General features: G+C 46.9%; 1 protein-coding gene across 2 annotated transcripts; it reads right to left on the bottom strand.

Annotated features, from left to right (window-relative positions):
• Nucleotides 1-394: 394 nt before the first annotated feature.
• On the bottom strand, nucleotides 395-13808 carry LOC108926070 (GRB2-related adapter protein-like). Of its 2 annotated transcripts, none has more exons than XM_018738538.1 (6): nucleotides 13740-13808; nucleotides 12477-12586; nucleotides 12049-12146; nucleotides 11673-11792; nucleotides 2761-2932; nucleotides 395-1316 (listed from the first exon to the last, which is right to left on the bottom strand). In XM_018738538.1, exons 1-6 carry the CDS (start codon nucleotides 13759-13761, stop codon nucleotides 1137-1139), a joined length of 702 nt encoding a protein of 233 aa, XP_018594054.1. In that variant the 5' UTR covers nucleotides 13762-13808; the 3' UTR covers nucleotides 395-1136. The 2 variants fall into 2 exon arrangements, with proteins under 2 accessions (XP_018594054.1, XP_018594062.1); XM_018738546.1 differs by lacking the exon at nucleotides 13740-13808 and adding an exon at nucleotides 13264-13293.
• Nucleotides 13809-15368: the final 1560 nt, after the last annotated feature.

Here is a 15368-nt window from a genome sequence, read left to right as displayed (position 1 = left end):
AAATTTTTATTTGTAACAATTTAACAATTTGTATTTTACAAATAGTAAACACATGCAAAATTTTAACGCTAAGGCTAAGAGTACAACATCTTTATTTAAATTCCTCATTGCCGTAACATCTTTGCTTATATCCAGTCAATTACTGTATGTTGTACTGTATGTGGTTTTTGCAGAAGGTACTATATATTTACTGTGGTATTTTCTATGTTGTTTGTTATGATTTAATGGTATTTGTGTATTACTTTTCTGAGTGACAAATGCAACCTGATTTTAAGTACAAAGAAATTGTCTCAAATTCTGTTTATATAAAACACAACCAGTGATGAACACCATGTTTTATTAGTAACTGACAAGTTAACATTTTGCAGAATTTAGTTTAAAAATACAGGTAGAGCAGTGTTTAAGCAGAAATGAAAAGTGATTTAGTAACTCTTGTTGATTAGTTTGGTTTTTTTAAAGGGATTTTTTTAAAAACATTTCCTCATTGATTCTGTCGTCTCTTCGCTTCTCGAAATCAAAGCATAAGTAGATGACAGCAGGGCTGTGACTTAGCGGAGGAACTGAAACAATTACACGTAATCCTCCTTTTTTCTGCTCCAGTCTCCAGGCAAATTTTTAGTGTTGCTGAAACATCTTTTTCCCCCACTCTAGGGAAGGTTATGCTTTTCACAGTGTTTTGTTTTTATATACAGGTGCATTTTTTTTATTAACAGGTGCATAATAAAAGCAACCAAACTGTTAGACCGCTATCTCTAGCACAATACTTATTTGTGGACTGCGGTTCTCTGTGACACCGCTGTTCGGCCGAGGAAACAGACGGAGCCGCAGTCAGAATACTACCGCTTTACACGGAGTCTCTTCGTTCCTATCTGATCGTTTTACCCTTTCAATCCTCACCATACAGCCTCTTTTTTTCTCGGTCCCCTTGTGCGCTCTAGTTTGCTGTTGCCCATTCTCAGGTGCTTCTCACATGGACCACTTGGTGGATATGGCAAGGACTCGGGATGCACAGTATATAGGTGTTTGCTGGAAGAATCCCCCACTATATGCCTCTCGTTCCCCTGACGCAACGCCTGGTGCTCCTCATTTGATGATGGGAGGTCCGAGGGCGGCGGCTGGGAGGGCAGGAGGGGGCTTCAGTGGTAAATAGGCTGGACGTATTCTGGGGGGAAGTATCCGACTCGGCTATGGCATCGGCCTTTCCAGCGATGGGGGTCCGAGCAGTCGAGCAGGTCGATGACATCGCCACGCAAGAACCGCAGCTGGGAAGCATGCTGGGGGTTGAAGTCGAACAGCGCGTGGGCGTGCCGGGCCCTCTGGGTGGAGAACAAAGAACAGCAGGTCGGGTTTACGACACACACTCCATCTGTCCACACGCACCAAAGTGCTCTTGTGTTTCCGCATGTTGGCGCCCTTTGATTTTGAGGACCTCCAGCGAGTTCCTTAAAAGCCACTTCGAGCAGAACGATAGAAAATCTCACCGATTATGTGGTCTACGCGTAAACTGGTCTTACGAACTAAGGTAAAGGAACTTACTGTACATTACTGACAAATTTGCCTGAACACGACACGAGGCTGCTCCCCGCTCACACTGCCCGCTCAGGTATTTAGTAAAGTTTATGCCGCAGGTAAAATGATGTACGGCACAATGCCTCGACTTGCAAGTTTGGAGAAGAATCATGACTTTAAAGAGGGTTTGCTTCAGGATGTTTCAAACATATTCAGTAATGTTTACAAATCCATAGTTTTCGAAGGCGTTGCTTCGCGCAGTCAGTTGTTACATTTTTATGGGCTTGAAGAAGCGCGGGCGGAATATGAGCTCTTCTTCCTGATCTGTTGTCTGCCAGTTTCCCGTAACGTTCGTGACGATGTGTCGTCTCGCGCTGGTTTTATGCTCCAGGTTTACCGTAGGACAACAGTCTAGCTGTGAGACCTCTGGATCAGCACCCCTACAGCACTACTGCCCATTTGATCTTTTGTCCAATCTGGAATTTTCACAGACTACTTTACAGATTAATCTGAAAATTGCTGAGATACGATCAGATTTCAGATATGAAGTTGGTCAGATGCCACATGTTATCAGCAACGAAAATGACGGGCACGGATCCAGCAGTCGCACGTCAGCCGCACCCAGGTGTGGCATTAAAAACTTTGCGAGTGAAAACAAATTGGCATAAAGTGAAAGCCTGGCTGGGGAGAGTTCCAGATACCGAGCGGTCAAATGAAAATCACATTACAAAGCACTACAGTGAGAAAAAACCATCATCTATACATACCCCAACAATACTCAAAGTTTTGTTGTAAAGAGAATTTTTCATTGCTTTAAACATCTATGTATAGATGAATAACAACATGCTGTTATAAAAATTTATAATGTGTGAAGAGCAATTTATTTTTACTCTTAAGTGTCTGTCAAAGTAGATGCTTTCACCATCTTCCATTATTATTAGCCATTATTGGGAACCAGGATAGCTGGTAGGGTAATGATTAGAGCTGCTGCTTTTGGAGCCAAAGATCGCAGGTTTGATTCCCACCTCCAGCTGCTGTACCCTTGAACGAGGTACTCATCCTGAAATTGCTCCAGTAAAAAAAAAAACCCAGCTGTATAAACTGGTAAGTAAACACTGTAAGTCACTTTGGGGAAAAGCGTCAATTAAATGAAGTGAAGTAATGTAATCATTGGACTGGAACCCATTAAGGAGAGCAGCCAAGGCTACTCTAAGTGGAACTGTGTGCTGAGACGCAGGGTGAGGAGTTTACCCCCAGCGAGCGCTCCCTATCCCTCAGGAAGACGGTTCTCTCCTTGGCGATGCTCGTCGTTTTGTAGTACTCCACCAGCTCGTTGAGGGAGTCGAAGACCTCTTCCCACACGAAGTATTGACCTGCCCGATTCTTCAGGACCTTGAAGTGCTGCACGTGGTCCCCGTAGCTGCTGCAGGAAGGGGAACGCACACACAAGTGTCAGCATGCCAGGGGTGGTGGAGGATCAGGCCACCGTGAAACCAAAATGATGCTGAGCAAAGCCATGTATCACCTAACACTTTCTCTGCGGGGTTCAGCCTCTGGTTTCCAAATGAATTGCTGTGACATTCTGTTGCTGACAATGTCAAGTATCACCATGTGCCCGAGCTTCGACGAGCATCATTCACTGCCGCCGCTTGAAGGATGTGACTCAGCATTGCAAATCAGCGCCAGTACGATGCCACCGCGTAAACAAGATGGACTTGTCTCTGTGGATGCACACCCAGGCGGAGCGTGAAATTCCTGCCTTTGTCCTGCGGATGGGAATGCAGCGGCAGCGTGCTGAGTAGGGAGCACGTAATCCCGCCATTGTACTATAATGCTCTTCTGTTCATGGGGGAGGGCAATCTGGTGTGCCGCACTTACAAAAAAACTCACATCATGAGTATGGAAGCAACACCGTGATCTAACCAGTGTACAAAGGCCACCGCTTCTCCTCTCATTGTTTACGATTCTTTGTACTGCGGTCGGCGGATAAACGGGACAGTCCTGACACTAATACTGCTTATCGTGTCGGGATCATCCCTGTTCCTGCCAAGGCTGATCCTTATTCCACGGCACGCTGTCAGCGCTACGGTCTTTGGAACTGCGTTCAGACATATTTATTTATTCATGAAACCACACCCTACTTTACGGCAAAGCCCCGTGGTTACGTAATGTATATCAGACCATACCGCGGTACTGAGTGAATAAGGCCCCAAGGCAATTAGTCGAGGATGGCTGCTGACCCGAGGTCAGAGGCTCGCTTGCACGCTACCTCTGCGGCAACTGCGTCGTTTGCTACAAGCACATTTTTTTACTTCTGCAAGCGAACGTCACGATGTGGGATGGATTTCTCAGACCCAAAGCCCTCGTCCTCAGAGTACTAATGGCTGGCGCCTCGTCCTTTTATTCCGGCCTGCCGCAACACCTCTATATCTTTCGATCCCTCGCAGAACTTGAAAATTTCCCATGAGCCGAAAAGAAAAAAAAAGAACGTTGCCTGCTACCGGTACAAAGGCGGTATGAATGTGCTCTTTTCCTCTTTCCAGCCAAACCTGGCCCCAGCAGAAGCGGCGCTGCCTTGGCGTTAGATAACAGGCGCACGGAGACGGTCCGTGACACCGCTTTTAAACAGAGCGCTGCGCAAACTGAATGGATGCCCAACACCCCACAGGCCAGACAAAAGGATCGGCGTCTGAGCTGCGAACGCAGGCGAACGCAGGCGAACACGCCGCGCCTCTCAGATTAAAGGGCGAAGCGGTCGCGCCATCGGCTGACTCAGCGTCACACCGCCGCCACGACCACCGCGCTTCGCTCAGCCTCCGCTTTAAATGGGAAAGAGCGAGAAGGCGGCTGCTGCCAGAAAAAATGGGGAACCAAAAGCACTTCGAACGAAAACAAACAAAAAAAAAAAAACTGCCTAAAGCAAAATATTTTCGGCACCTCGCCAAAGCAGTGTGAAGAGCGACAAAAGGGAACCGTCACAAAATCATCGCGCTAATTACAGGCCTTTTTGTTATTTCTTTATTTTTTTAAAAGACCTTTTCCACCTTTATTCATTGCATTTGTAGACGGACATGTGTCTACAGCAAATCCTTAAATGTGAGAAACCACATTAGCGACAAAAGCTCCCTGTCTCTTTTATTTCCCTGTAATGAATGTTTGTCCTTCAATGATAGACATTGAAATGGAGGCACATTTCCTTTAATGATTTGTTCGATCTTCTCCATGCCCGGTTCCATCTGAGCTTTTGGCACCAAAAACATGTTTGTATGTTGTGAAATGAGGATATAGAAAGAACGGCAGCATTTCCTCATAGTGCCAGTGTTCTTGACACAAAAGGGAAGACCTGATGGGGATTATAACTCCTCTGAAAGCACTGCTTTTCATTTTTTTTTAATTTTAAAAACTAATAACAGGAGGGTGCGGTGGTGCAGCGGGTTTAGCCTGTGTCTGCTCTCCGGCGGGTCTGGGGTTCGAGTGTCACTTGAGGTGCCTTGCGACGGACTGGCGTCCAGTCCTGCGTTTGTCCCCTCCCCCTTCGGCCTTGCGCCCTGTGTTGCCGGGTTTGGCTCCGGCTCACGACAAGCGATTTCAGACTCTGATCGTGTGTTTTCACGGTTGCCTTGACCCCATTTGATGGCACACCCGGAAGTGTGGGTGCTTCACAGTGCCCGGGCTGTGCGGTTGGACTTACGTTCAGCCCCGTTTCAAACCGTATGGAGTCTGCATTTTCTCCCCACGTTCATATGGGTTCCCTACGAGTGCTCTGGTTTCCTGTGTTTCAGGGGAACTGGTGACTTTAACTCGCCTGTAGTGTGTGAAAGTGTGAGTCGGTGTGTGTTTTGCATTGCTTTGCAGCATCGACGGGCAAATGCTTGTTTGGTGTAGTGTATCTAGCACTGCAAGCCGCTTTGGACAAAGGTGTGAGTGAAAACAAGTTACTCATCACTGTATGTCACCTTGGAGAAAATTGTCTGCTAAATGAATAAATGTAAGTATAGATCAAAGTCAATCCACGCACACGCACACACACACACACACACACACACACACACACACACACACACACACACACACACACACACAGAACCCCCGGCACGCAGCACCCAGAGTTACTGGTTTCTGAGGAATCCCAGGAATGGGTGGAGGCATCACGGTGCTGCCAGCAGTGCTGGGGACTGCCAGGGCCGGGTTCTGCCGGTTCTGCCCTGGAGCATATTGGCAGTTTAGAAACTCCCTTGGACGAGAAAGAGGCCTGCTTCAACTTTCCCCTTCCACGCTCACTTGTGATCTCCCTGACAGCTCATCAAACGAGCAGATTCCACGTAAGTGAAAGGATGAAATATGGTAAAGAAAACCTCCTGCTGCAGAAGATCACCAAGTGTTTGCCCAAGGCCTAAACTTGAGCTCGGCAGGCACATGGACCAAGGGCAGCGTCGGTAACCCTAGTCGCAGACTCGACTGTTTAGCTGAGAATGGCCAAGGGGAATTTTGCGACGCTATTACCAAAATTTATTGTACTCCGTGATTCTACGGCGTGAAACGTTAAGGGCTGGAAAGTCCCATTTTTTCTCCTTCATTTCCCTCCACTTTTCGTTCCTTGTTTTATGTCACAATAGAATGTCTCCAGCGACTCCACGGGTTAATGGCAAGTCCCCTAATCTTATACCTGCCAACCCTGCCAGCAATTTTTTTTTTTTTTTTTCCCGCTGGGACTCACACAGTGCAGTGTGGAGCTGCACCATTTGCAGGAGAACCTCGAGATCCAGCCACTAAAAAACGTGTGACGGATCAGCGAAGCCACAGCAGATCGGCCCTTCTTTCCCGGGAGGTGTGCACTTCCTGGCACTGTGGCTGGGGGCTCCAGGCTAAATCGTTCCTCTATGTTTCTCTGATGCCAGGAAGGCAAGCATGTGGATAATGCCTGCTGGTCCTTCACAGAGTTAATCTGATGATACGCATTCTTTTATCTTAAGTAATTTGTACCGTGAGATTTTAATGTCTTGTCTAGATGTTGTCTAGATTGTGACATTGTTGAATCCCAGCAGGTTCAGAGGGACTGTTTTGGATGATGATCAAGTGCTGATGAAAGTATGTGCGTGAAAGGGTTACCTCCCTGATGCATGCCAGGTTGGGGAAAGGCCTTTGACCACCGATGGTCGCGCCACATCCAGGCACTCCCTCCCAGGCCGAGGAGGGGCGTCATACGAACCTTTAGAGCTCAGGCCGCTCATCCTGATCCATTTGTTTACACTCACAAAGCCTTAATCCCTCCGCATGAGGTGATCTCACCGCGTCCCTCCCACACCAGTTTGCTCGTCACCAAATCACATACCGTATTTGCATTTTTTAAGAGCGGGTGGAGTGAAAACCATGAAGAATACAAAGAAGTAACACAAAGTAGGGTAGCTCCGAATCACAGGCGAACCTTTGCAATAGAAAAAAGTCTCATGACTATTTTTAGTCTCGGTTGTGATGGTAGATTGAGGTACAGCAAACCGTTGTTTTGTGCTCTACTGTACTGTTCCATTTATCACTGAGAAATATGGTCATATTTGACAGCTGCTCATGTCACCAGTGTCTGAAAAAGTAGGACACGTTTAGCAGAGCATAAGATTTTAATATGTTCCTTGCTTGAAACGAAACTACAGCGCGCAACGTAAAAGATAACTGAAATCACGTGTCCTACTAAGCTGCGCACAAGGTGACACACTTCTAGGAGCACTTCTTTTTTCCCTGAATTACGAACTGGATTCAGTGAAATTAAGGAAAATAAAGATTTTCGTCTCTTCAGCTGAAGTTCAGGCCCTCATTTCGACATTCGCCCCTTGAAAAGTAGACACCAACCTCATGACTTCATGGGAATTCGTACTGAATTTTGCCAGTTAAATTATTACATTAGTGCTGCTTGAAAGTTTGTGACCGATATAAGAATGGTAATTATTCTTGTATAAAATGTTAAAATAAACTAAATCTAAAATTAAATCTAAATCTTATATCTTACAATATACTTGTAAAATGAATAAATTGCTGTGATTTACACTCCTGATTCTACTTCCCTACTTGGTTTCACTTATTTGCACACCTGCACTACTACCCTGTTTCTACTACACACATGATTTCCTCTAAAGCAACATATGAAATTGATCATTACACACCTATTATGTCACATGAGAAGCACCGATTGTCATTGAGTAACTCGCACCTCACATCGCCATTTATTCATTTAATTTGAACTAGAAAAAAAAAAGTAATGTCAGATGAACTCTAATATCTGGACACATGTGAAACACTGCAACCTTTAACCCTTGTGTTGCGTTAAGCATGTCTACTTTTATTCATTTAGCTGATGTTTTTCTCCAAAGCGACTTTCAATTATTTACCCATTTATACAGCGGGGTAATTTTTACTGAGGCACTTACGGTAAGTACCTTGCTCGAGGTAAGATTTAAACCTGGAACCTTTGAGTCCAAAGGCAGCAGCTCTTACCTCTACGCTACCATCTGCCCCATGTATGGGCATCTATTTGTAATATCGCTGTTTTCCTCTTATGTCTTACATTGCTGAGACACAGTGTTGCGAGGTTCTCTTTTTTTAGATCGGGATACCATCTGAGGGGGTCTGCGCCCCACTTTGGTGTTCACTGTGTACTGTAATGTGGGCTCGCCGTCAGCTCTTTCCTTTGGAGATCCACTAGTTTGCTGTGGTACCCGAGCGGAGCCGGAGCACTGTTGGTATTCTGCGGATCGGGCTGCGGCTGTCACTGGCGCTGACCTAAATTCTCCCCCTTTCAGGATCAGCAGGATGCCTGCTGGGGATGAGGCGACAGGCTCCCCAGAATGTAAATGGTGTCGATTCACCGGCGTCCGCGCGGTGACTGTCTGGGAGAGTCTGACATCCTCCATCTGCCCGTAGGTGCTCAGCACCCAGCCCGGGTTTGAACACATCCGTCAAGGGCGAGGCCCTGTGTTGCAGAACGCCCGAGGCCACAGGCCTGTTCAGACTCGTGACACGCAGCTCCGAACGCTCGGAGGTCGAGCAGATCGCAAAGTGGAATCACTTCGGGGGGGGAAGAAAGGCGGCAGATGAAATTCTTTCGCTATGCTGTTTCTTTCCTGTCCCCTATTTATTTCTTTGTTTAATTGTTATAATTTTTTTTTAGTTTCCTCAGCTGGAAAAATGGCAAGACCAACGGTTTGTTGCGAAGGTACACGTTATGAGAAATGTGTGTGACTCATACCGCCATCTGCCGGAGGACTTGAGCACAAAGGCTGCTACCCTTGGCTGGGTGAGTTATTGCCCCGCAGAAGGTACTTAGGCAAATGGAGACAAACAGATGGTTTTCCTGAATTTCACATCCGACTCTTTAAGAGCCGTGTTCACACAGACAAGTGAGTCGCTGCACTAATGCAGCAGACCTGCATTTGCACTCCAGCGACTCTTACGGGTTCGAAGGATTTCTGCACAAATAAACTTTTGTACGTCCTGCAGCCGCACGCCTCCCCGATAATTCGGGAGCTGAACATGCCGGAAAGCAGCGGTCGATCAGCAGCAATTCTGGGAAAAGGGGGCCTAAAGTACGGATGGTTTTCAGGTCCCGATTCACCAGGCTGCATTAAGATGACCTAGAGTTTACCACACATAACATGGTGCGAGGCAGCACGCCCGCTACACGGGATACCCGTCCACTGCGGGACATTCTCACACACTCATAGCAAACAGTGTGTTCACCTCATGAGAACATCTCTGGAGTAAACCGGATTTCCTTGGGAGAAACTCATGGTATCAGCCCTTCTAATTTGGGGAGACCAAACAAGTTAGAGACCAAAGTGAGACTATATCCACGCATGTAGGCTTGTCACTATGAAACACACACACACACACACACACACACACACACACACACACACACACACACACACACACACATTTTCAGAACCGCTTGTCCCTTACGGGGTCACGGGGAACCGGAGCCTACCCGGCAACACAGGGCGTAAGGCCGGAGGGGGAAGGGGACACACCCAGGACGGGACGCCAGTCCGTCGCAAGGTACTCCAAGCGGGACTCAAACCCCAGACCCACCAGACAGCAGGACTGCGGTCCAACCCACTGCGCCACCGCACCCCCTCTTCCACTATGAAACAGTAATTCTAAATTACGTGCCAATGTGCTGCCATAATGCCCTTCTCTTTTGAGCAGAAATGCATTTATATTACATGGAAATATTTGTGATTAAATTGTCCATCTTACCGCAATATCGGTCCTGCCATGCAGGTGTTAAAATATGTAAGAAGGATTGATTATTTAAGTGTTATTTAACTGGTTATTGTATGTATGGCATCTTAATATTTTGTTAATGTTATAATATTCTGAGTGATTTAGCATCCACATCCTTCAAAATGTCTAAGTGCTCAAAACAAGGGAAGAGGATCATTTCCGTTTATGACTTTGAACTTCCTTTTCTCTGAGATTATGCACTTGCCGAAGGGTAAATTTCTGTTCATTTTAATTAAACCTTGCAGTCCTTACTAAATATTTTCTGGCATAATGTTCCTTAATTAAATACAAGACAAATTTTTCTATTTGTTTATGGGGATTTTTGAGTACCTGCCCAAATGCTATTTAAAATTAAAGGCAGGAAATTACACACACATCTGCCACACACATCTAGTTAAAAATAAGCCTTTTAAGGTTGAGTTCTCCGTGAAAACAAGATCATTCAAGAGAGATCAAGTTCTCCCAGAAGAGGAAGAGACCTGACAGGGCCAAACATACCTTAAAGATTTTAATCTCGGGAGATATTTTAAGATAATAGGATTTCTCTATATATATATGTAAAAAAACTACTCCGGTGGGAATTAAACAGGTCTTACAAATGTACTAACATGCTACATGCTTCAAAGGTCCCCATCATCTTACATCTATGTCCACATAAACATGCAGGCATAAAACTGTGGCAACAGAACTGATTTCTAAGACCAATAACCCAAGAGCATCTGCAGAGGAAAGCAGATGTGTGTCTCACGTCTCTCTTTATTTATACCTTTTCTACATCCTCTCCTCTCTCTGATTTAGCTTCCTGTAAATTGCTTCTCCCAGGTAAATAAAATCGCCGTTCCCAGGTTACTGGGACACATTTACATTGATTTTAGCATAAATGCTCTTTTGAGAGAGGATGATGAAATTAAGTTTCAGCTGCTAAGATTTCATTATAAAGGGAAGCAAAAATCAAACAAACAAGGGGATGCATCAGAGATTTGCATCAGCGGTGTCCTGGTCTCTCAAGCTTGTCGAGTAGAAAGTGACTGGTGAGCGAGCGCACCTGTGATAGTCATTGCCAGCCTTGATTTACTGCCAGGGTTCGAGATCCTGCTCAGTCCAGCGGCTACGTGCCACAAACAGAACGGCCCTCCTCTAACGGACTCACAGTGAGTTTCCCTGCTGAAGACCCTGGCTGTGTGAGGTGTGTTTGAAGAAGTGTGCAGACCCACAAAGGGTGTAAAACTGCACACCTTTGGCCTGATCATAGCGGACTGCTCTGTGAGCCTGTTTTTACCGTGTGAGCACAACCACTGCACGAAGGAAGTGTGTTCGGTGTACCACCTACGTTCTGAAGCGTCACGCCGTATATCCGGTGCACAGAGGAATAAAAAATCTCTTTCATTATTTCAAGCCCCTTTTTTTCCAAGCACATTTGCACCCGACCCATCCTTGTCGTTGAGCAGAAGTCAAGCGCTCACGCAGGAGGACCGCGAACTGTTACCAACGGCCTTCACATATGACTTGTGCTTGTGAGAGGAGCCCTTCGCTCTCTCCTAAACCGAAAAGCACTCCTGGGCATCTGGAAAAATCTCAGCGTGAGACGATTAAAACATGGAATCATGGAGGAGAAGATTGGAAACAGTCTAATTGCCTTTGGCGAATTTCGAATGTAATCTTTTTTCCAATTAGAGCTCATGTCGTGTTTAATTGGCAAATATGCACAGCGGAGGAATAAAAATACTCATTACGTCACTCCCTACAAATAGCAGAGGAGAAACAGCGATGTGAAACAAAGAAGCTTGCAGGCTAACCCAAACTCATGACCACTCGCTAGACGTTCTGTTTAGGAAGCTGACCGCAGCGCCCATGTGAGCCTTGGGCAATGAGCTAAGTACTCTACTTACCTTACAGACAAGGAGAATTCCCCGGGGGCACTCTCGCTCTCCCTGACCAGGAAGGCACCGCACTCCCGGTGGCGCAGGCGACCCTCGGCCACCTGCCTGGAAATCCGTCCGGCAAACCACCTGAGGAAGGAGTCCTCGAGTCACACCCAGGAGCAGGTTCATCCACTTCCCAAAACCCTCTCCCCACACCTCGGTCATGCGGCATCTGCTTGGCATGGATGTACTAAGTGTGTTCTGCTTTGCTTCCCAGAATGCAAAAGACAGCAAATGGTGTAAATGTGGATCAGTCATCATGCTGGGCTCCAGAACATCTTAAGGAAAAAAGCAGTAGCTCTATGTGTTGAGTGCATGTTAACGGGGATGGCAGGACACTTACATGTGAGGTCTTACATTGATGTAGTTCTTGGGAACGAAGCCCCTCCTGCCCATGAGCTCCGCAGTGTACCAGTTGGGGTCGTCTTCCATGTTGGTTATCTGCACAAGAAAGAAGAGTCTATGAGTTGATGATCTCAGCTGCTCTCCACAAACTGTGGGCACGTACATCAGAAAGCTCTCATTGCCGTTGCTTCTGCTCTAGCGCTATCTTCTTCATCGTCATACGAGTAGCACAAGTGTAGAGCACATTCCAAGAAACACCTACAGTAGCTCAGTCACCATACATCCAGCCACCGCTCCACCAACTCTAGAGTTTCAATGAAGGCCATCTGAGGTTTACCTGTGGCACACGTGGCTCTATGTGGTGGTTCACTAAACCGAGTGAGCATGACATGGGCTCGCTGCCTTTGCTGGCTGCTGGTCTCCTACCTTCAGGATGTCTCCCTTCTGGAAGCTGAGCTCGTCGCTCTCCGTGGCCCGGAACGTGTAGAGAGCCACGGCTTCCATGCTTGTGTCCCCTCCTACACCGTGTGAGACACCTGGAGAGAGAGTCAAAGCCTGTAGAGGGGAACGTGACCCCAGCCGCCTTGTGAGGTCCTCTGGGTTACGGCGAAGAGCGAAGAGTGGAGCGGGAAAAGGAGGAGCGCAGCTTGTCGAGCCCGGTGTGGGAGAGCGAGGCAGCGAGAGAGCATTCAACACAGCACGGCCATGTGTGACACCGAGAGAGAGAGAGAGAGAGAGAGAGAGAGAGAGAACGAGGGGGGAGGGGGGTGCTCGTACCGCATCGCTCATACTCTAAATAGTGTGAGGAAGAGGAAATGAGAGCACGGGGAGGGAGGTGACAAACGAAATGTAAAACCCCCTGAAAAACTCCCCCTCAAGGCTGCAGTAGACACAATGTGGAGTGCAAGTGTATGCTGGTGTGTGTGAAAGCCTGAAGGTGTGTGTGTGTGTGTGTGTGTGTGTGTGTGTGTGTTTCCCTCAGACTTCACATCTTGGACGCCAGAAACATCTACAGCTCCCTGCAGAGCACATCTGAAAGAATACAGAACACGGACGATCGCGTGGAAGTGCGACGAGCGCCGCTGCTTAGATGGCATGATGCTCAGCACCATGACTAAGACCCGTTTCCAGAATCCTCTTTCATTTCACAAGACTCAAGTGCTGGTGTTTAATTCATGGCACAGTGAGTCCTCTTTAATAAATGATCCCTCACCGTCAGTCTTGAGCCCCCACCGGTTGAGCGTTGACCCTGCAGTGTGTGACAGCTCCCAGCATGCCGCTGCACATTAGTTAATGAAGACGGCGTTGCCGTTACACCCCCCTCACCATCCCACCCCCTTCCCTAATTCACATTTGAGCATTTCCAGCTCTCCCGCTGCTGAGGTTGGCGTGATGTAATTCCCTTTTAATTAGACGACTTCATTAAATCCCAGCTGTTCCTGCTCTCACGTGTCTGGCCAAGTGGAATATGTGGCACTTTTTAAATCGTGCCCGACGGCTGGTTGTGTACGCTGGAAACGGCGACGGTACGAACGGGAGAATGCGGTTAGTTTGTAAATCCCCTTTCTCCATCAGAAACATGCACCCATTCAAGCAGCGCAGAGAAGCAATCTTGCGACTGAAGATGCGATGTACGTCAGCACACTTTCTCAGAGCGGGAAAACATCGCTGCTCCTGAGGCTTTCATACCTGACGTGGCAGAAACCGTCATCCAGCTGTACTTGGCGAAGGAGGAGCAACTGTGAAGGAGGCCTCCTATCTGTGACGGCTTAAGAGCTTCGGCCTGAGGATCTGAGGATGAAGATGACACTTCACTTGGACCTGCTGCCAGGCAGGAAGCTGTCGCGTATTACCCGAGCTTTTACTTCGCCCAGTTTTCAGTGAGACGTGCTGTTAGACTGTCATCGGTCACCATGTCCTCAAACGAGAGAGGATGCAGGTCGCTGATCAGATGTTCCCAACAAAGGTAAACCAGGATGGGGGATGTACAGCACGTCATGACGATGGTGTCTGCTCACCTGTCCAGGGAAAAGTCTGGCTTTGGAAGGCCAGAGCAGATGGATCCAAGCCAGAGGAGTGCTCCATGAAGAAAGCCTAGTTGGCAAGCACCGTTTTTAGTTTTTTATTTATTTCCCAGACAGCTGGAGTGACAAAGCTGCATCCTGCTCCTTTGTCTTTGCCACAGTTACAAATTTGTATTCCTCTGGCGTCCTGTGCTCGAGGCCCCCTTTCACAGCACAAACAGACACTCGGAACCGAGCCTTCAGGCAGCTTCGAGTCCTTGGGGCTCAGCCGTGAGCTCAGGGTGCTTTTTCTGACATGACTTGCATGCGGGAGACGAGAAGCCTGATCAGAGGCTCGACTAGTCCACGCGCTCACCAGACATTTCCCTTAGAAAATCTGTGCTTTCGGTTAAAAGGGACATTTTATGCCTTTGATACAGGAGGTCCCTTAAGGAAAAAGCCAGGGCAGCAAGCAAAGGATGGAGTGTGATAATCAGTAAAGACACACCATGATTTATGATGAGATTCCGTTCCAGGAATCTCTTCATTATTGTTCTTTTCTTAGTTGAGGCCTTTGTCTAAGGCGACTTACGATATTAGATTTGTACAATACCATAGTGCCTGCAAGGCTACAGCATAGCAATCATTTTATAACAATTGACAATGAAATACTGTGCTGCAGTTATAGACACAGTTATTGAAATTAAATAAAAAAACCCACTTTCCTCTGAACCAGATTTGAAACAACAACCTAAGGGTGGGTAACTCTTTACCACTAAAATAATCTGCTCTAACAAAGGAGCAAACGTATGTGTGAATTTGTAATAAACAGTTCACAGGATATACAGTATATCTCTAAGCTACAATCAGGGTTTTCTAAAACATATTAACTATATGTGTGTAATATAAATATAACCATAAGTACATAGTTGGCCTGTTCTGGAGCAGAGGTGGCAAAAAGGAGAGGGCTGTGGCACAGGACAGCAGAACTTCTCAATAAAAGAGGTTTAAACTACAAAGCAGAACTTTATCATGTTCATCATTTTATGGATCGAATGAATGGATGGATGGATGGATGGATGGATGGATGGATGGATGGATGGATGGAATGGGTGGAACAAGACTTTATCACCAGATCACCCTTTTAACCCATCCTCCTCAAACTTGCTCCCAAAGGCTTCAGACCAGCTGCTTTTTATCATCTTCCTTATGCCCCTTAGCTGGGTGCAGCTTGCCATCTTCATTCAAGTTGGGTGACTGTTGTGAGCTGATGCTGGCAGGGCTAGACGAGGCACCAGCTCACAACAGTTTAAAT

This window comes from Scleropages formosus, chromosome 20 (genome assembly GCF_900964775.1).
Source record: "Scleropages formosus chromosome 20, fSclFor1.1, whole genome shotgun sequence".
NCBI classification, from domain to species: domain Eukaryota; kingdom Metazoa; phylum Chordata; class Actinopteri; order Osteoglossiformes; family Osteoglossidae; genus Scleropages; species Scleropages formosus.
This window is presented reverse-complemented; position numbering and strand designations above follow the sequence as displayed.